A 21,824-nucleotide genomic window follows, 5' to 3' on the forward strand; every position below is an offset into this window, starting at 1 on the left:
GAACCAGATTAAGAACTAGAAAGGATTTCTTGGGAAAGGATCCTTACTTGCAAAAATAATTCCGAGACTTGGGCTGAGCTCAAATTTTTGGATTTATGTGGAAATTCAAGACTTATCTTTTCATATTACCATGTGAACAATTTGAGTAAATAACACAAACTCCCAGAGGTTTTGGTTTCAGAAAGTCTAGAGTTCAAGAATATTTTTCATCTATCAGCATTGTCCTTTACTTAAGTAAAGCATTCCTTTCCCAGTGTTATACAGTCATATCCCCATTAATGAAAAAGCTACATTTCAACATCACACTTTGTTATCAAAAATGCTGTGATTGAAATAATATAGAAGGCATTGAAACATATTCAGGGAGAAAGGAGAGTGGGGAATAGGGTGTGAAGATATTCTTTGGCTGAAATAATACCAAAATGAAGTTACCCCATTATAGTAAAGCTATTGTATTAGAGTGTAATCCACTAATGAGCCATTCGGTTAACTGACATTAGATAATTTCTAAGTTTTATTAGAGTTTTATTGGAGACCTGTAGCTGGGGAGGGTCTGAGGTGATAGATGTATTGATGCCAGAAGGAAAAAAACAAACAAACAAAAAAAAGGAACAGAATGGGGAAAATGAGAATGCCAACAACAGATTATTTCACAATTTGGCTTAGGGTCTATGCTATTAACAGGCAGCTGTGATAGACCAAGTGTGGGTAGAAGTTGAGGTGTGCGTGTGCGTGTGCATGTGCGTGCGCATGGATAACTTGAGGTGAACGACGACGTGCTAGTAATGCTTCCTGTAATTTGTCAAGAATTTCTACTTGCTCTTTCTTTCCCCCAGATTTGCTGACTGTGTAGAGAGATGTTTAGTCTTGGATAAATCTCTAATGAGGTATTACATCACCAGATTACATAAATAGATAGCATAAAACTACATGCAAGTAAAAATAGATTAAGTAGATTTCCTTTTCCTAAAACAGCACAGAGAAACTGCTTATCTGATATACATTAAGGTGAAATCTATTTTTGGATACTTCCTGTACCAATTCCAACAGATTTCCAATTAAACTCTAGCAAACAATTTGCTTTTGTTTTCCCAGAAACCTCTGGTACAGGATAGTGGACAGGTGTGCTGTGCTGGAAGTAGGGTTGGTATCTTAAAGTCTACGAAAACAAGGAAGCATTCGCAGAGTAAACTGGAGTAATAAAAATGAAGGATTCCTTCAATTAAGGATTTTCTACTGGTCTGGAGCAGAAGACTCACATCACCCCATTTAACACCACAGAGCATGTAATAAATACCTTTAATGTATCGACAAATCCATTTGCTAAATAGAAAAATCTTGCAAGGATATTTTGAAATGCTTCATAATATATTATGTACACTCAGCTGCTTCCAAATCAAAAGAATAAAAGCGAAACTGATTTAAAATTAGAAAACAAATTAGAAAACAACTCAAGTAAATGCATTTTAGGATTGAAAAGAAGACTCTTTAGAAGGTCTCCATCTTCTTTAAAACTGTATTTTTGAGTAAGTGATGCTTTTCATACTTGCTATCTTTACACTGAAAGGAATTACAAGAACAGGATCTTATAGCTTTATACTCTTTGGTGAAATTAGGTCTTTTCTTTACACGAACTATTCTCAGTTCCCAGATTCTTGCCATGTGATATGTTTGTGCTTGTCACGTCGTGTCATGAGTCCACGGCAGCATCTGATTTCAACTCAATCTAAATAGTTAACATTTTCAAATTGCTTCAATATTCTTAGATGAGAGGTTGAATTGTGGGTTTAGCTCTTCCCCTTCTTTGCAAGGAATGGGCTCTGGGGCAGTGATTTGGATCAGAAACATGGACTGCCTTCGATCTACCTGGCGGCCACCACACGAGGCACTGATATGTGACTCTCAGGAAGGTTGGGCGGTATGACGGTTAAGAAGTACTCCTTCCCAGGCCATTTGTAAAGTCTAGACATTTAGAAATAGATATGAAAAAAAAAATTTGGCTAGACACTTAGCATTCTAGGTGACCTGGATCCCTTAAGGAGCAGAGAATTATAATAGATACAAGTAATCCAGGGGAGGAGGTGAAAGGAGCTCTGGCTTGGAGTTGTGTGCCTTCTCAGACGGACACATCCTCCTCTGGGTGGGAATATACACAAGCAATAGATTTTTTTTTTGGTTTGTTTTTTTCTTGAAAGAGTTCCTGAGATGGCTGATGAAACAGCCCTGCTCACTCAGCTTGCATGCAGGAAGTCAGGTCAAAGTTTTGGTCAAACCTAAGTCAGGGTGTATCTCTTGGGTCTAGCACTCAATCTCAACTCCTAGCTCAGCCATATATGACTGATAGTCATGGAAATGTGTAGAAGAATAATAATGACCATTTGTTAGTGCTTCCATTATACGCCTAGTGTCATACGCTTTACATAAGACTATTTCATTTAATTCTTATAATGACCTGATAAAGTAGGAAGTTCTTTTTGGAATCTAGGGAAAAAAAAGACATCAACGAGAGAAATAACTTATTGTTTATGTCCTATTCATGGTGGATCAATAACGCCCACCGTGCCATGGAGAGGTTAGCGTGCGCTAGGGCATATTAAAGTGCTGACTTTTTCTGGAACACTTCAGTAGGCCACCAAGGCGCTTCTGGTCCTCCTCCTACCCCACCCACCGCTCCTTCTCTGTCTCCCTTGCTGATTTCTCTTCATCTTATCATCTTAATGTTGCAGTGCCCCAGGGATCATTTCTTGGTCCTGTTCTGTAGCTACAGCATCTAGGTGAGCTCAGCCAGTTCCAGGACTTTAAATGACATCTGTAGGCTGACAAACTCTCCAGTTGCGTCCGCTCCAGATACATAAACCTAATTGTCTACACCTATCGCCACATGGGTGTTTAATCGACACTTCAAACCTAAGCATGTCTAAATCAGTTTACGAATACTTTCCTCCCTTGACCAAATCGGTTTCTGTCTCTACGATCTCAGTAAACGTGAAGTCCATTCTCCCAAGAGCCCAGATCAAAACCTTGGCGATCATCTTTGACTCTATCCTTTCTCTTCTACTCATATCGAACCTGTCAGCAATTCCTGTTTGCTTTATCTTCTAAACAGGATCCGAATCTGACTTTGCTCCGTCACTCTGACTTTAGTCCGGGCCACCCTTATTTTTCCTTGCAGTCGGGCTAGTCTCCTTACTTGCTCTTACTTCCCTACATATACTGCTTATATAGCAACCAGCCCCATCTCCTGAAAAAAATAATTTAAAAATCTTGGACCTTTAAAAACATACACATAGATACAAATGAATGATGACCACCGTCATACATCCATAACTCAGCATCAAAAATCAACATCTGCCAATCTTTTCCCATCTATTCTGTACCCTCTTTTTTTTGGGAGGGGCTGTGTTATTTTATTTATTTATTTATTTATTTATTTTTAAAGATTTTATTTATTTATTTGAGAGCAAGTGAGCACAGAGAGAGAGAGAGAGAGAGAGAGAGGGCGAAGCAGACTCCCTGCTGAGCAGAGGGCCAGATGTGGGCTCGACCCCACCCCCCGGGGGTCATGACCTTAGCCAAAGGCAGCCCCTTAACGCAGGGAGCCCCCCAGGCGCCCCTCGGTGGAGTATTTTAAAACAAATGCCAGCAAAGGCGTCCTTTTAATTACCAGGCTAAGCGGCTCGCAAGTTTAAGGTCGCTTCTGTTGCTGGTGGCAGCCCAGCGCGAGATGCCGGCCTTGGAGGCGCGGTGGCCCGTGGAACTGGCGCACGTGCTCTCGGACCCGCCGTCCCTCGCCGTGGCTGCGCGGCAGGTGCACCTGCAGGGCTGCGCCCCCAGGCCCCGCGTGGGCCCCCGGCAGGTGGGCAGCTGCGAGTCGGGGCGGCACACCTGGACGGACACCTGCTGCCCCGCCCGGGGGGCTCTGCTCGGGGCGTCTCCGCGGGCTCCCGCCCGGTCCTGGGGCCTCCCGGCGGCTGCGGCGGGCGCGTCCGATCGGCCTCGGGGCAGGCGTCGCCGGCTGCTCTTCTACCGTCTAGACCGCCGGCGCCCCGGGCAGGCGGACCCGGCTTTGCCCGCGCTCCCCGCACCCGAGCCTCGTCCGCGGGCCTCACCGCGCTGCTCCGCGGGCGCGGGGCCCGGGGCGCTCGGGGGCAGGTGGGCCCGTGGTGGTCGGGGGAGCCCCGGGGAGCCCCCCCCCCCTGGGCCCGGGCTCCCGCCGAGGGTGCAGCGCGCGCCGGGCCTCCCCGCCGGGACGACGCCCTCCCGGTTCTCCAGCTCCGCCGCCCGTGACCCGCCCCGCCCGCCCCGGCCCCGGCCCCGGCCCCGGCTGCACCAGCACCAGCACCGGCACCGGCACCGGCTGCACGAGCGGCGACACCAGCACCGGCGGCGGCTGCACGAGCGGCGGCTGCACCAGCACCAGCACCAGCACCGGCGGCGGCGGCGGCGGCGGCGGGAGGAAGGGGAGGCGCCGGGGGAGGGTCCCGGGCCCGCGGGAGGCCGCAGCGCGTCCCGTCACGGCGTCGGCGCGGCCGGGCGAACCCGGAAGTGGCCGAGCCCGCCCGCCCGCCCGCCAGCCCCGCCCCGCCCGCCCCGCCCCGCCCGCCCCGCCCCTCCCGCCGCCCGCAGTCGGGGAGCGCGGGGGCCGCGCAGCACACGGAGCGCGGGGCCGACGGGCCATGGCCGCGGGGGCCGCCGCAGGTGGTGGCGCGCGGTGAGGCGAGCGCGGCGCCCCCTCCGGGGCGGATGGACGGCGGCTGGGCGGGCGGGCGGAGCCGGCGTCCGCGGCTGGAATGGTGCTGGCGGCGGCGGTCGGTGCCTGCGTGCTGAAGCCCGAGAGGAGCCACCATGGAGACGCCGCCGCTGCCGCCCGCGTGAGTGAGCGGCCGGGCGGGCGGGCGGGCGGGCGGGCTCGGCGCTGCGGACAGGCGCGCCGCTGCGGCGCTGCTCGGGGCCGGGGCCGGGGCCGGGGCCGGGGCCGGCGGCGGGGCCGGCGGCGGGGGCGGGGGCTGCAGGAGCCGGGGCTGGGAGCTGGGGGCTGCGGGAGCTGGGAGCCGGGAGAACCGGGGGCCGGGAGCTGGGAGCTCCGGGAGCTGGGAGCCGGGAGCCGGGGGCTGCAGGAGCCGGGGCTGGGAGCTGGGAGCTCCGGGCGCTGCAGGAGCCGGGGCCGGGAGCTGGGAGCCCCGGGAGCTGGGAGCCGGGAGCTGGGGGCTGCAGGAGCCGGGGGCCGGGAGCCGGGAGCTCCGGGAGCTGGAGGAGCTGGGAGCTGGGGGCTGCAGGAACCGGGGGCTGCAGGAATGGGGGGCCGGGAGCCGGGAGCCCGGAGTCGGGAGCTGGGGGAGCCGGGGGCTGCGAGCCGGGAGCTCCGGGAACTGGGATCCCGGACCCGGGAGCTGGGGGCTGCAGGAGCCGGGGGCCGGGAGCTGGGGGCTCCGGGAGCTGGGGGAGCTGGGCGCTGGGGGCTGCAGGAACCGGGGGCTCCGGGAGCTGGGGGCTGCAGGAACCGGGAGCCCAGAGCCGGGAGCCCGGAGCCCGGAGCCGCGAGCCGCGGGGCGTGACGAGGCGCGGAGCCCGCAGCCCCGAGCGGACGGCGCCGACTGTCCGCGGGGCCCGGGCGCCCGGGGCGGGGTGCGGCGGGGAGGGGGCTGCGCCCGGGAGCCCGGAGGAGGAGGAGGAGGAGGGGGAGGAGGACCCCGGGGGTCCCGGGCCGACCGGCCGCGGGTTGCCCCTCCCGAGTGTCCGGCGCAGTGAGTACCGAGGAGCCTGGACCTCGCCCCGACCGGGCCCCGGCGGTCAGCGCTTGGCCCCTGCCCCGGGCGCTGCAGGACGCCGCGTGGGCCTGGGCCGGCTCCGGGGCAGCCGCCACCTGCCGGGTGCAGGGTCCCCCCGCTCGGGACCCACGGACGTCCAGGACACCTGCAGCACAAGCGCCTCCCGGAAAGAAGCAGCTTGAGCGATTCTCGTGCAACATGTTGAAGGTCTGCGTTATTCGGTCCAGTGCTGGGGTTTCTTGTTTGAAAGTGTTTGGTGCAAGTGCACGGTAAATCCCCAGGAGTTTTGAAAAGCTCAGTTTTGACTTGCCTTCGTCGGTTTGACCTGTAAAGGAGAAGAGCCCTCTGAGGGGGACTTCTCGGGCTGCAACAGACCTCACGCCTGGCCCGGGGAGCTTCGCCCGCAGCTGGGTCTGGGGCTCATGGGTTTTCACGTGGGTCTGGCAGCTTCACTCCGGGGCACTGGAACCGCACCAGCCTCTCGTGGGTATTTGGCAGACTTCCAGCCAGAATATGGGTATCTGGCTTAGGCCGAATAATTTTTTTGATGTCGAGTCCTTTCAGGAGAGCTCATAGGATCCCGGAACTACAATTTCTAAAAGTGCCTTATAGGATTTTTAGCTTGAGTGGAACAGGTCACGGGGATCCGAGGAGCAGACGGCGAGGCCGATGAGCTGACCCTCCCGGGCTGGAGGAGGCAAGGCTCAGCTGCCTGCCCATCACTGTGGCTGTGAGGGCTTTGTCCTCCGGTCATGTTCTGCGGCAGCTTGGGGAGAGCTCCCGAACCCCCAGGAAGCGTGATGGTGGATTGTTAGCATCAGCAGCGTGACTCCAGCACCAGCACATGGGTTCTGAGCTCAGAGGCCGTGAAGGCAGGAAACGCTACCTGTATACAGGCAACACCAGACACACAGAGTGTGCCTACCACCTAGGCACGTTATCTGTAGTAAAGCTGCCCCCTTAATAGCCATTTCCTGCAGTCCCGATTTACTTTTGGAGCAGAGGGAACTACAGGGAAGAGCAGGGGCTCTTAGAATGCAGGTGAAAAAAAGGGTGTGGACATTAGGCAGGCTCTGGAGGGAAGAAGTAGAGACCTAAAACGTGATTTAAATAGACATCATTGAAAATGAAACAGAGGTGTGCCTGCAGATATTGATAAACTGAATCTAGGACAGATCAGTTAATCCTCGTTTTGGCACCTGGCGCAATTCTTTGATATCGAGACTCCATCCATAATGCTGGAACAATGACAGGCTGAGTTGTAAAGGAAAGCTAGGAATGCCAGCAGGGAGGAAAGAATTGTGAAAACTTCTTGTAATCATGGATGGCTAATGTTGGTAAGACTTCTTCAGGTTTATGTTCACTTAATCCTACGGACAAATAGGGTTTATTGTCATTTGGTCTGTAGAGGACTAACCCTCAGTCCAGAGTTTGTTAGAATCAGAAATAGTTCTCCTTCCTACCCCTTGGCCTATTTGCCTCCACTCCCATCAGCTCACTTTTCCCTTCCACACTGAATCATGGGTGCTGTGTTTGAGAATTGCGAGGCAGGGTCTTTGGGAAGGAGCTTTATTGGGCGCCGCTGGGCTAGGGCCTGGTACATGGAGGCAGTGGAAGTTATGGGGAGGTCTCAGCTTTTCATAAGGTTAGATTTTTAGTCTGAGCTTTAAGGCAAAGAACGATGTTTGGTGTGGACTTAATATGCCTTGGGTGGTGTGGTTTAGAAGCAGGGACTCAGATCCTCTTTGGGCGAGTGTCCGTTAATTCATTAATTCTGCAAATAGTTGAATGCCTGTCTCTACCTGGCGCTGTGTAGGAGCTTATGCTCGTGCTGGTTTTGTAACAGCCAGTTTTATATTGTTTTCTAATCCCACCTTGCTGCCCACCTGTTAACACATTGTCTTTGAGGAGTAGAGGTGCCCCAGTTCCTTTGGGATAGACTTGTTGAAATTAGGTTTTGATCTCTTGTACTGTTTCCACACTCTTTCACTCTTTGCCTCCTAGTTCTCCTCATCTTTTTTGATTATCGTATTGTCATTGGGCTTCATATCTCTGCGTATTGTTTTTTTTGCATCCTACATGTGGCATTTAGATTCTCTTGCATGTTGGAGCCTGAGTGATATGAAGATGATGGGACATTTGCCTCTGATCAAACCTGAAGGTGTGTGACTAAAAATTAGATGTGGGCTAGTACAGGGAATTTAGGTGGAAAACTGAGCTGTGCAGCCCTGACCTCAGGAATGTTTCGCACTTTCTAGCGGGTTTTTGTAATTATTAAGGGAAGACGGAGGTCTAGGGTGGAGTGCATCCCTTGGACACCCCTCACTGAATAGTTGTTTCTTAGCCCTCGTTTTCTTACTGGTTCCTTTTTCACAAGTTGGCTTTCTCTCTACAAGCCTTACATTTTGCTTTTCCTTCACAGAACTAAGCAAACATGCCTCAGATACAACCATATCTTGGATCACTGATTCCACATCACTGGAGACTCTTGGCATCAGAGTTGTTCAAGCGTAGGCAGACAAACATCTTGTTGACTGTGTTCTAAGGGATTTAGACAGCAGAAGATGGGTTGAATTAGAACAGAGGTTTTCAGAATTTTGGATTTCACTGACCTGTGAAGTTAAAAGAAAAAAAACTGAGGTCCGACACAGAAATGCTAAGTTTTTTGTTTTGCCCAGTAGAAAGAAAAATATCGATAAAATAATTATCAACCATCACTGTCTTTTGGTAAAAGAAAGGACATTTTGGTGTCTCTTCCCCAATACAGAGAAGGACATTATCTCAGACTAAAAGACAGTCCTTAAAATGATTAGTTTAGTTTTATGAAAACTTACTACACTTTCTGTATTTTGTCACAGACCAGTAAAAAGTTCACTGAAGTCTGACGTTTGTGATCCACTGGACCGGATGACCTTTAATGTTCTTTCTAATTTTAAGATTCAATTTCTGTGAATTTGGAACCTTGACATGGGTTACCCCAATATTCACTGGTCTATCTTTTATGGCACATTGGAATGTATTCTTGTTTTTGTTTAAATAGACTGGACTGTAAATTGAGCTGCTATCAGATCACAGGTGAATCTCCTCAGTGACAAAGATGTCTAAAATATTTAGGAGCAATGATGACTGACAAGGTAATGTTGAGAGAAGATATGGATCAATGTGTGTTGAGGGAAGTTTTATGTAAGGAAAATTGTGGAGTGTATATGGGAACTTGAGAGGTGGATTCTGGAAATAGGTAAGATTTCTGCAGTAGTCTTAAAATTTTCTGATGCTGGGAAATCACTCATCCCCCTCCCACTAAATAGCCCCAAACCTTGTTTGTGATCTGTACTTCCTAAGGCACACAGTAGGCACTCAGTAATATCAGGAAGTGTGCTTTCGTGAAGGTGACTTTAAGTTTACTCATCTGGGGCTGTAATGGAACTGCATCAGGAGTGTTTATGAAAATAATTAAGATCATGCTGTTTAAATAGGCAGGGATATGAGACAGAGAATGAAAATTGCTTTTCATATGCTTATCTGTAGAATTATTCAGAATTCCAAATGTATTTACTGTGTATAATAAGGTTGTGCAGGTGGTTCCTTTGTAATCATTGGTTGCTTACTATGACCAGGCTTTGGGGATATCTCAGAAAACAAAGTCCTTTTCCTCGGGGTTGACACTGATAGCGAACAAATTGTAGTGCGTGGGTCAATATAGTTTGTGTGTCGTGTGCTTTACTGTTTTACGCTTCAGACTATTGACATTTGCTCAGGTATTTTTTTTTGACCAGTTCTTTTCTCTGATCCTGCCTTGAAAAACAAGCCCTTCGCTTTCCATGACACTACTTTTTTCTTGGTTTCCTCCTGTAGTTTTTAGGTTGCTAAATGCGATTTACCTTGATCTCATTTACTCTTGTCAACACCCTTAGAGCGGAGATCTCTGTTATCTTTTTTCAGGTGGTGAATTACTTTTCATAGGTCATCAAGTGGAGGCGAAGTTGGGACCCTCCTCTCGTTGATCACTTCTTTCTGTCTCACATGGCTTCTCTTCTGTTACTCTTTGTTGGCAGTGGCTGCTGCTCACAGATCCAGGTCTTGGCCAGTTCTTTTTAATGAACTATTAATCCCTAAATTGTGGCTCCATCTGTATCTTATGCTTGGACTCTGGATCTGTGCTTCGGTCTTAAGATTTTCAGCTTCTCACAGAACATCTACTCTTAGCTTGTATCTCGGATCCAGCTTGTCTGAAACTGAGTTCTCAAACTGACTTCCGTTTATAACGTCTGCATGTATTCGATGGAATAATCAGTCTTCTGGTCCCAGGGACCCAAAGCCTTGGAATGGTCTTTGATTCCCCTCTCTCGTCATCCTCCGCAGCTTATCAGCTCCCAGGAACAGGAGAGTCCTGGTTTCAAGTGTCCATTCTGACTACTACTATTCTGATGAACAGATTTCATCCCTTGATACCTGCATTTTTTTCCCCTCCTACCTTTTCTCCTATTAACCTCTATGTGTTCTTTCCTCACCTTTCAGTCCATCTACTATTTTGACCCCAACAGTCACATCAAATGACTTACCAAACCAGTTATCTCAACCAGATGATCCGAACCACCTGTTATTTTGGCCAAATCTTATAGGATGTTCAAAATCAGTCTGTGCTTTTGACCTCCTAAACTGCCCTATCACAAGGCCAGAGTCTCCAGCCTTTCCTGTCGCGCCCCCCCAGTTAAAACAACTTGGAATTCTTCCAACGCCCACTGGGAACCCTCTTCCTTCACAAAAGTCTTCCCTCTTTACTCCAGTTCATTCCAGCTGCTCTTTGCATTCCCACAGTATCCGTAACCCATAATCTTGCACTTGTGTACTGACTTGTGCCATTCCCTGGTGGTTTCAGATGTGCCTCCCCAGTTAGATGGTAACTGGAGAGGTTCCCTGCGCTCAGCCTCCTTTACATCCGTCGCTGCTTACGTTCGGGCGCGCGGCCGGCGTCCAGGCAGCGCTTGCCTGCTTGATTTATTAACAGTGGTGGTTGTCTGGAGTGTTGCTAGTAACTTTTGATTGAATGTTGCAATTAAAAATGAGGAAGGCCAATCAATAAAATCCATAAAAATCTGTCTCTATATTCAGTTTAGCTCCTAACCTCAACATTTTTCTTCTTAGCTCTGTATTTTCCTTCATAGGGTATTTAGTGCTCGTACAAGCTTCCTGAGGCAAGTGGGTGAGGTGTTATTGTCTTTGGCTTTTCTGTCGCATTTCGTATTAGGCATATTTGTGGAATAACAAAACCTTGCTTTATAAGTTAACAGTCTGAAGCCCAGAGAGGCCAAGGGCCTATACCCAAGGTCACTTGGTTAGTGTTTGGCAGGGGCACAGCCGCAGCTGAGGTCTTCCAGCTGATTCTGGTCCTCTTCGAGTGCCTTTCATTCAGGTGTTAGAAAATGTAGCCTAGTCAACGGAATTGTTGGATCAAATTGCTGTGCCTATTCCTAGCTAAGTGCTGGTAACACTAGGAAAAGTGGCCAAGGAAAGGCCAGAAAAATGAGTTGATAAGAGACATGGAAGTGTTTGAAATGGGTCATCAAGCTCCTTCTCCCCGTTTTAGCACATCGTAAGTGCCCCGGGCTGACGGTGCTGGGCTAACTGTTGATGGCATCTTCTTTAAGCTGAGATTGATCTTGCATAAGGCTTACTTTTACCCTGGTCCCTTTCCTGGGAATAGTCCCTGCCAGGGACAAAAAGTGCCTGATTGTGCTCTGTTTGTCATGTAGGTGGGAGGGAGAGAGGGAGAGAGAGCGGAGTGGAACTGAAGCAGAGCTTTTTACAGCTCTATTGTTCTACTATCAGAGAGCAATTATATTCCGACTTCCATCAACCTCTCTGCCTCAGACATCCCGCCACCTCCTCCTGCCAGCGCTTCCCCACGCTTAGCATAAAGCTGCAAGACTGGATCCCGGGGGAAGGGGGGCGGGGGGGGGGTTACCTCCCCTGTCCTCCAGTAGGTTCAGTGCTGTGCTCTCATTGCTGATCCATTTTGGGAAAACTGGGCGTTTCCAGCTTTTCCGGCTCGGAGAAATCTGAAACAACTTGTGGCAACACACGTACTCTACTAATGTATTCAGTGGCATTCCTTTTTATTGTCATCATGCAAGGTCATTACAGTATCACGGCCTGTATTCTCTGTGGCGTTCGTCTTACCCTCGTGACTTACAACTGGAAGTCATGAGCGTGTGTCCCTTTTGTTGTTTGTTTGTTTAGATTCCGTGTGTAGGTGAAATCGGACGGCATCTGTCTTGGTCCGGCCTTTTTCGCTCAGCGTGATACTTTTTAGGTTCACCGGTGTCATTGCAGGTGGCAGGATTCCCCTGGCCTTGCGGTGACGTCGTGTAAGCGGCCCCTGCCCTGGGGTTGGGGTGGTTTTGGGCAGCAGGCTCCCCGGTAGGCTCCTCGAGGCCTTCGCCGGCATGATCCACACACGCCGTACCGAGGGCGGACGGCAGCATTTGGTGACGCTCTGTTTATTTGGCAACGTGGCCGTGTGCTCGGGGGCGATGGCCTGCGGGCGCACCTAATCCGAGTCCAGGTCCCAGACCCTTGAAGAGAATTTGCAGACCGCGCCTCGGCCTGAGCCAACTGCGGGAACGGGACGGAGGCCCCTCTCTCTAGGGCCTCTGACTCCTGGGGCGGTTGTCGGGGGGAGGCAAGGATGGAGGGCACCTTGTTGGGAACCTGGAGGGGGACGTAAGGGCCGAGGTTGGTAGGCGGCCTTGCGAGGGAGTCGGGGGAGCATGGCAGCCTGCTGCTGGGTGCCCGCTGGCTGCTGGGTGCCCGCCGGCTGCTGGGTGCCCGCTGGGTGCTGGGTGCCCACCGGTTGCTGGGTGCCCCCCTGCTGCTGGGTGCCCACCTGCTGCTGGGTGCCCGCCGGCTGCTGGGTGCCCACCAACTGCTAAGTGCCCACCTGCTGCTGGGTGCCCGCTGGCTGCTGGGTGCCCACCAACTGCTAAGTGCCCACCTGCTGCTGGGTGCCCGCCGGCTGCTGGGTGCCCACCGACTGCTAGATGCCCACCGGTTGCTGGGTGCCCACCTGCTGCTGGGTGCCGGCCCACTGCTGGGCACCCACCCGCTGCTGGATGACCGCCTGCTGCTGGGTGCCTGCCCGCTGCTGGGTGCCCGCCCGCTGCTGGGTGCCCGCCCGCTGCTGGGCACCGGCCTGCGGGGAAGCCCGCAGAGGACGGGCCGCGGGCCCATGGCCACTCCGGACACCACAGCTGCCGAGCACCCTTGGTGGGTCCGGCGAGCCCTGTGGGGGGCCTCCCTGCCCGCAGGGGAGTCTTGCGGCTTTTGAGGCGACGGGGCTGGGGGGGGGGGCGCAGACGGTGGCCCGTGGCCGAGCGTGTGAGCACACCTGGGCCCCTGGTGCATCTGCGGCTGCATCCTTCACACGAGGGTAGCGTGGATTCCCCCGGGACCCCCCCCCCCCCCAACAACCCAAACCTCGTAAAGTGCTTGTTCTCAGTCCGAGATGGTTGGCCCTGGGGGGCGGGGGGACATAGCACTCGCCTGTTCTGTGTCTTTGGGATCCTCCGTAGCTGCCTTCCACCCCCTCCTGGGCCCCGTCACGCTGTCGTGGCCCCGTAAAGGGCTCGCCTGAGTCTTGGGGTGAAGGGAAGGTGGGGTCGCCTTGAGAGGGCGTCGCGTGGGCCCTTTGGCTCCCGCCCCTGCGCGGGGCCCCACCGCCCCAGAGCAAGCACTAGGCCTGAAGCAACCGTCGTCCTTTCTGAGGTGCGTCCCCAAGAGGACCCTGACCCTGGAGGGAGAGCCCGGGAGCAGCAGCCTCCGCATTCGCTGGTCTCTGGAGCTCGCTGGCCGCCAGCGGGGGTGGGGGCCGGATCGGAGGAGCCCCTGGCCTGCAGCTGTGTATGGGGTCCAGACCCTGGAAACCTCACCCACTTGAGAGTGTGTTTTGGTGACGACAGGCTCTTAGCACAGTTTTAAGCCTGCCTGGGCAGAGCATGGGGTTGGGGAAAGATTCACGAATGCAAGAACCTTGAAAAGTATCTCCTCCGGACAATTTGAGGAAGACGGTTCTCCCGGTTCTCGCAGCCGTCCGGGAGCTTCTCTGGAGCAGGTGCTCCCGCCTCGGCAGGGAGCCGGGCCCGGTGGGACGGCCCTTCGCCTGCCGCCTGCCACCTGCCACCTGCCTGCCTGCCACCTGCAGCGCCGCTCGCTTCCACACCGGGCCCGAGGCACGGGCTTCCCGTCACTTGGTTCCGCTTCTGGAGAGACCCTGACACGAAGGCCACGGGAGGGGGCATCACGGGGAGGGCGTCCCTGCTGCAGCCGCAGCCCTGTGCGCCAGGGCGCTGTATTTCTAAGCAGCTCTCCGTACGGAGAACACTTAAAAAAAAAAATTCAGTGTTATTTCTCACTTATTCCTTTAAGCCTTTGACTAAAGTCTTTTCTCGTAGAGTTTTTGGAGCACATCAGAAAAAGCAGGAGCTGAAAATAGCCTTAAGAACGCACCAGCGTAGATCCCGGTGGTTAGAGAGTGCGGTCTTAAAGTTATTTAATCCTATAATGCAGGAAATTTTAATTCATAATTTCTTAAGAAATATAAACCCTCTTGACTCTTAAATGATGTCATTCTTTCTCTGGCTGAGTTGCTTTCGCTCCCATTCTGAGCCCTGAGAAGCCTTCTGTGATGGCTTTGCCAGGCCTCAATCGTCTGTTTCTCCTCTGTTGTGCGCTCTGAAGTTATTAAACTAGAAGCAGATGTAAATCCTGACTGGCCGTACATGTGGGCATTCAGCGTTGTGTGGTCAGAAAGTTTGCATAGTTTTTTTTTTTTTTTTTAAGAATTTATTTATTAAGGAGAGACAGAGAGAGAGAGAGAGAGAGAGGCAGAGACACAGGCAGAGGGAGAAGGAGGCTCCATGCAGGGAGCCCGATGTGGGGCTTGATCCTGGGACTATGGGATCAAGACCCCTGAGCCAAAGGTAGACGCTCAACCACCGAGCCACCCAGGCGCCCCGAAAGTTTGCATAGGTTGTATGTATCTGCATGATTTCCTTTCCCCTACTGTTTTCTCTGTGAAAGAATGGTGGGGAAATAGCATTATGAGATTGTCTTCTACTGTGAAATGTTTCCCAGTCTCCTCGTCAGATCTCAATATTCTTTCATCCTTGGCTCCTAGACGTGCTCTTCTTCTCAGGCCAGGTATGGCTCATCCCTCTCTTCACGCACATACACACGTGCACACACACACAGAGGCCACGGGTGCACCGTCTTGCTCTCCCACTCCAGCTGTGGGCTCACCCCCTGGAGGCGGTGTCTTGTACTCATTTATTTGTAAAGCCCCTTTAAAAACTCTCAGAACTCTCCAGGGAATGGGGACAATGCAAATCCTCTAAGAATCGGATGCCTAGTCAACCACTGTTGAGTCGTGGGACGTGGAGAAATAAGCAAGGACAGCATCTACGGTTGAGGGTGGGGGTTACAGTAAGGTTTGAGCGCCTGAGTTTCATTGCTTCATGTACTTTCTATGTAATCAATGATCCCCACATTTCTATCCAGCTAAAGTTTTCTCTCCAACTCTAGACTCTGATATGCCAGTGTGATATCTTTACTTGGATGTCTGATAAGCAACACGTATGAAGACTAAGCCCTTGATCTTCCTACCCCCAAATCGGTTCCACCTGCAGCCTCGCCCATCTCAATGAATGGAAACCCAATCCTTCCAGTTACTCAAGCCAGTTACTCAACTCAAGAAATTGTTCGGATTTTCTTTGACATGGTACATGTATCCTGTCAACAAAGCTTGTTGGCACTACCTTTAAAATAAGCCAGAACCCAACCGTTTCTCATCACTGCTCCTACTGCCACTGCTACTCCCGTGCCCTGAGCCCCGTCATCCCCTACTGCGTTGCTCTCCTAAGTAGTTAGCCCTCTTTCATCTTTGCCCACATGGACTATTCTCAACCAACAGCAAAGTGATCCTTTGAAAACGTCGGTTGGATTGTATCAGTCTTCTGCAGTGCCTCCCTCTTCCACTCGGGGTAAAAGCCAAAGTCCTTATAGCATCCTACAGGCCCTACATGATTTGCGCTTCTTTCTGCCCCTCCCCCAGCCCCAGCCATGGTCTCAGAGTTCCCGGAACACACCAAGCACGTACAGGCCTGTGCTATAGCTCTTCATTCCTTCTGGATGTTCTCTCACCTAGTCCTTGTTCAAATCATACTTCTCAGTTGGGCTCTTGATGACCTGATGACCCTATTGACTAGTGCAAGTTGCAGCACTCCATACTCTTGCTCTCTGTACCCTGCTGTTTTTCTTGTATTCATCACCCTTATTTTCTGATGTGCTTCCTCTTCACTGGTGTGTTGTCTCCTCCCTGTCTCCCCTCTCCCCTGCTAGACTCCAGGCTCTTTGAGAATAGGCGTCTTTTTTTGTTCATTGTTCACATATATTCCAAGTGCCTAGAACAGTGCTTGGTACATAGTTGGCACTCAGATATTTGCTGAATGAATTTGTGAGAGGTAATATTTTAAAAATGAATGATCCTTTCAAAATGGGCCAGGAAAGGAAGAAGTGGGAGGAGAAACACATCAATAAATAATGCTTGCCTGTTTTTTGTGAGATATATACTGTATGATTTCTTTAGGCTTAATTTGGCATCCTGACTTTTTTTTAGTTCTATTGAGATAGAATTTACATGCCCTAAAATTTACCTATTAGAATTATACAAGTCAGTGATTTTTAGTACATTTCTGGAGTTGCGCAGCCGTCTCCTCAAAAAGTTAGCAGTTAATCCCCCTTCCCAGCCGTGGCACCCTGATTTTATTTGTTAATTTTTTTTTTTTTTTGCCTCCGAGACTCAAAAGAATAATTTATACAGCAATACGAATCTAGCTCATGCTTTTAAAAATTTTGTTTAAATTTGAAGTTAAGTATCATTGCTTAATGTAGGAAATGGTATTGAACGTTAGTAAAAAGAATGAGCTCAAAGACTCAGAGTGACTCGAGTCTTACCCAGCTCTGCTATTTAGTTAACCAAATTATTTTTTTTGCCTTCACCTTTTTATCTATTAAATGGGTATCATAATAGTAATGAGTTCACAGAGCTGTTGTGAAGATTAAGCAACTAATGCAAGTAAATGACTTAGCACTGTTGCCACTGTATAGCAAATACTCAATAAACTCTACCTAACGTGATTAATTGTTGCAAAAGCAGGTCTGAAATATGTGGAGTAAATAACCTGGGTGGTGGAGAGCGAAACTCAAATCAGATTCTGAGGCTTTGAAGTTGGTGTAAAATATGATCCTGTCCCTGTCTTGTAAAATGCTTGTAAATAATATATGACTACAACGGATTGTTAAACGCAGGTTAATTTCTAACACAGAGGATCATTTTTCAGCATTTTTACTTCAAGTTGTCTGTTGAACCACTTTTACTGAATTTTCTGAGCTTTGACACTGTGGAAGTGATTACCCGCTTTTTTTGGTTAAAATCCTAGTGACCATCAGAAAATGTTCTGAATTTTTGTGTGTTAATCTTACATTGGGATATGCTGTATGAGTGTGGGAGACTCATTGTTATCTCTTGTAGGCTGATAAGCCTGGACTAAATTATCTGTAATAAGGCCTTTTCCGTTTATTTCTGTTTGTTTTGTTCTTTTCTTTTTATGTACAGATGCACAAAGCAGGGTCATCAGAAGCCTCTCGATTCAAAAGATGATAATACTGAAAAACACTGCCCAGTGACAGTGAATCCTTGGCACATGAAGAAAGCTTTTAAAGTCATGAACGAATTAAGAAGGTATTGTTGCATTCATACACATGTAACCATGGGTCTCTTCCTTTATTTTTCAGTTGTTTATAGTGAATATACTCTTTGTGCCTCATTGTTGCTTTGTGTGATACAGAGAACATTAAAAGCTTTTTCGGCAGGTGGTTTTTTTTTTTTTTTTTTTTTTTTATGAGAAGCATGGGTAGTATAAGACTTCTGTGTCCCATATGGTAGCCATTAGCCATGTGTGGCTCGTCTGAATGGAGATGTTCTGTAAGTGGAAAATATATAATGGATTTCCAAGATTTAGTACAAAAAAAGAATGTAAAATGTTTTTTTAATATGTTTTAAGAATATCAATCGCATTTTGAAATGATAATATATGGGATATTTTGGGTTAAATAGATTATTGAAATTATTTTCACTTGTTTCTTTTTTTTTAATATGATTGCTACAAGATTTTGACATTCCATTATGTTTTATATGACACATATATCCCATGTTTCTCTACTGGACAGCATTGGTCTAGGGTTTCTAACTTACCACCAAGAATATGGAAAGAAAACGTGACTTAGGTGGTGGTGGTTGTAGTGGTAGTAATTTTGAGGACTGGTACCTGCCCATGGCTAAGGTAATTCTCAAGTATGTTGAGAATCATAATTTTGAGAATCACTGATAGGAAAGAAGCGACTTTAAACGTTGATTGAGAGGCACTTGGGTGGTGGCTCAGTCAGGTAACCGTCTGACTCCTGATTTGGGCCCAGGTCGTGATATCAGGGTTGTGAGATGGAGCTCTGCCCTGTGCTGATGGTGGAACTTGCTTAAGATTCTCTCCTCCTTTCTCTGCCCTTCCCCCCCCCAAAAAAGTTGATGATGCATGAATGGTTTTTTAATTAAAAGACTAAGTATGTAGTAATAGTCTTGGTTTAGTTTTCTTAGCTGTTTATGAAAGACATCCTCCTCCCCCCCCCCCCCCCCCCATATATTTGAAAGCTTGGACTACAAAGAAGGGAATGACTTATACTTTTCCTTCAATCTGTCTGTGCTATGTCTTTCCTAAAAGCCCACGCTTCGGGTCCATCATTTATTTCTTCTTTACTTAAAGATTCAGCGAATATTTATCTTTTGGGCGCCGGAGATAGAATGGTGAGCAAAAACAGACATGTAGCCAATGGTTGAATGCAGGAAGCAGGCATTAATCAGAGAATTACACACATAATTTACTGTACATTTTAATGGTAGTGCCACAAAGGAGGGCTGCCTGGTGCTGTGAAGGTGGATAACAGCGGTCAGAACGGGCTTCCTTGGGAAAGTAGAAGTAGTTGTGCTGAGATCCAAAGCAAAATAGAGGTAGAGAAATGAAGCCAGAATGGGGGGGTGGGAAAGATTAGGGAACAGGGTTCCGGGCACGGGGAATGGCAGGCCCCAAGCCTGGTGGTAGGTGGGAGCTGGCCTCGTGGGAGGAACTGAGGGGCAGCTGGAGTGCAGACGGCCGGGTGGGGGAGGTTGGGGGGCCTCAGGCAAGAGAGAAGCCTGAGTGGGCAGGTGGGGCCCAGCAGACTTAGGGCCTTATACATTTTGGTCTTTATCAGGAGTTGTCATGGGAGGAAGCCACTGGAGACTTTTAAGCAGGGTAATGACATGATTAGATTTTCATTTTGAAAAGAACAGGGGCACCTGTGGCTCAGTGGTTGAGCATCTGCCTTCAGCCCAGGGTGTGATCTCAGGGTCCTGGGATCAGGTCCTGCATCAGGCTTCCAGGGAGCCTGCTTCTCCCTCTGCCTGTGTCTCTGCCTCTCTTCTCTCTCTCTGTGTGTCTCTCATGGATAAATAAATAAAATATATATTTTTTTTAAAAAAGAAAACTTATTGGCTACCAGGTGGAAAGTGGTTTGGAGAGAGATTCGACTGTTACATATTTGACTTGCTTCCTATTCCTGCTCTGATAGTATTTTTGTTTTTATTTATTTATTTTGCTAAAGACTTTGAGAGAGAGGACTCGTGCAAGAGGAAGAGGGGGGAGCAGCAGAGGGGGCAGGATAGGGACAAGCAGACTGTGGGCTAAGCACAGGAGCTAAGCTCAGAGAGTGAGGAAGGCCTTTCCCAGGACCCTGAAATCACGACCTGAGCTGAAACCAAGTCTGATGTTTATCTGACTGTGCTACCTAGGTGCCCCATTTTTTATTTTTATTTTCAATACTAATTATTTTCCCCCCAATTTTTGTTTAAATTCTAGTTAACATACAGTGTAATGATGGCATTTTTAATAAATGTATTTTCATTTTAGTCTTTGGGCGAATGCAGATAGATAGTTGGGGTAATCCAGCAGGCCTGGCTGTGCTGTTTTAGTTTTTTAATTCCATCATAACAGTAGTTATTAGAAGGTAAACTGCAGCGGTTCCTCAATGCAACAGAAAGAAACGTAAGAAAACAGTCTGGTCATATTAAGACTGCGGTTTTTAATGGCTTCTTTTTTCTTTGAAAAGTCTTGAAAGACTGGCTCTTTCTGGGCCTGTCCACATTTCCTCCCCCTCCCATGGGGCGCGGTCGCTGTGACCTTCCGCTGGTGGGTAGGTCTCTGTTGACCCAGGCCTGACTCACTAAACTTCAGGGAAGGCGACACCTTCTCCTGAGGTGGGTGACCCAGGTTTGGGGACAAACTCTTTGGCCTTGGGCCAGCTCTCTTACCTCTCGGAGCCTTAGCTGTAAAATGAGGGGCGTGGGCGGGATGGAGCGCAAGGTGGCTGCTCCAACATTCTCTGGGCCTGTGAGGTGCTCTCCTGACCTGCGCAGCGGTGAGGGCCTTGCCTCATCCTGGCATTGGGCAGCGCCAGCCTCCCTGCACCTATTTGTCCTGTTTTGGGTGTGGACTGTATGGCTGTGAAACGGTACCTCCTTCTTTGTGTCGCACCGTGCACCCGTTTCGGGAGCTAATGTGTCACAGGCTGGTAGTTGATGCTGATGTGCAGAACAAAGAGCGACCTTTGAAAGGCCAGAGGGTGTTGGCTCCCAGCCCTCTGACCGGGATTGTTTTAATACAGTCACTGACCGGTGGTGTTTTAAAAAATAAGCTCTCTTTGGAGTTCATCAGAACCCTTTTGTTTGTTTGTTTTTAACGTCATTCACTTCTCTCTTACCCCTTCTGGCCCATTTGAGTAATTAAAAAAAAAAAAAATCTCTGATGAGGCCTACTCCTTAAACAGCTGGAAATCTTTGATTTCCTGTCATTGCATCAACTTCCTGCCGCCAGGAAGGGGTAGCCGAGAGTGGTTTCCTGACTCCTGGGAAGGGGGAACTTCCTTGTTCTTACCACTCTGCCCTTGGGCCCTCACGTCTACCTCGTAGCATTGCAGCCAAACGAGAATGAGAGAGAGAGAGAGAGAGAGAGAGAGAGACAGAGAGAGTTTACGAACCTTTGGCTGATGGAAGTAATAGATTTTTGGTTTTGTTTCTTTTTTAGACAAGAGGCCCAGATAGAGCTCCCTGTCCTGGCCCAATACGAGCTTGCATAACGTTAAATTACTTGGTTTGAGAGCCCTGCAGTCACTCCTGAACAGTGTATTCCACAAGTGTCTGTGAGCAGCTGGCTCTCCTCTGAGATCAGCAAGCAGGCCCCGGAAGGCGGAGCGGGGTCCCCCGGACTTGGCCGGTCCCCGCGGGCATCTGGATCCCCGCCGGAGCCGTCTGGGGAGGGGGGTGGGATGGTGGAGGGCCGTGAGCCCAAGAGGGTGTGCGCAGGAGAACTCTAAGCAGCCACAGACGTGGTTTCTGCTGGGCCTGCCGGAGCATAGGATTCGCAGAGGAGAGGCGGTTCCTGGCCTGGGTCCCTGGCCTGGGTCACGGCATGAGCTAGGGAGCGGATACGCAGAACTTGCTGGATGAAGCGAATCAAGAGTTCATGCTGCGGAGTCTGTGCAGAACAGGCTAGGAAGCAGGAGGACAGAATCGTGCAGGCTTCAGTGGCGTGGTGCATTTGGACTCCATCCTGTGGGCAACAGAAATCGGGGAAGCTTTTGAAAAAGGGAGCAGCACTGTAAGATTAATGATGTTGGAGGAGCAACCTGGCAGCGTAGTGAAAGGACGGGTCTTTTTAGCAACACATCTCTGGCAGGAAATTCAGCTCTTTAAATTTCCCAAGCGTGAATTGGCGGGGGTTGGAGTTTTTCTGAACACTAACATCTTCAAAATCAAATCAGTAGATCTTCACAGGGTGCTCATTATGTGCAACGCGCTGTGTTGGGTCTGTGGAGAAGACAAGCGGACGAAATCTCGGACGTATGTTTTTTTTG

The 21,824-nt window shown here is 49.9% G+C and overlaps 1 protein-coding gene and 1 long non-coding RNA gene across 2 annotated transcripts in view; one reads left to right on the forward strand and one right to left on the reverse strand.

Annotated features, from left to right (window-relative positions):
• Positions 1 to 200: 200 nt before the first annotated feature.
• On the reverse strand, positions 201 to 3,863 carry LOC119869367. The gene is made up of 2 exons (XR_005370967.1): positions 3,665 to 3,863; positions 201 to 1,962 (listed from the first exon to the last, which is right to left on the reverse strand). It is a non-coding gene; the product is annotated as an uncharacterized LOC119869367 (long non-coding RNA).
• A 776-nt stretch (positions 3,864 to 4,639) lies between these two features.
• The window catches only part of KLHL2 (kelch like family member 2), a 97,325-nt gene continuing 80,140 nt past the window's right edge, over positions 4,640 to 21,824 (forward strand). Inside the window, exons 1-2 of the mRNA XM_038559150.1 lie at positions 4,640 to 4,871; positions 17,440 to 17,565. Of these exons, the coding sequence (XP_038415078.1) occupies positions 4,846 to 4,871; positions 17,440 to 17,565 (152 nt within the window). The 5' untranslated portion in view covers positions 4,640 to 4,845. The remainder of the gene's footprint in view (positions 4,872 to 17,439; positions 17,566 to 21,824) is intronic.

This window comes from Canis lupus, chromosome 15, assembly GCF_011100685.1.
Source record: "Canis lupus familiaris isolate Mischka breed German Shepherd chromosome 15, alternate assembly UU_Cfam_GSD_1.0, whole genome shotgun sequence".
Taxonomy (NCBI): domain Eukaryota; kingdom Metazoa; phylum Chordata; class Mammalia; order Carnivora; family Canidae; genus Canis; species Canis lupus.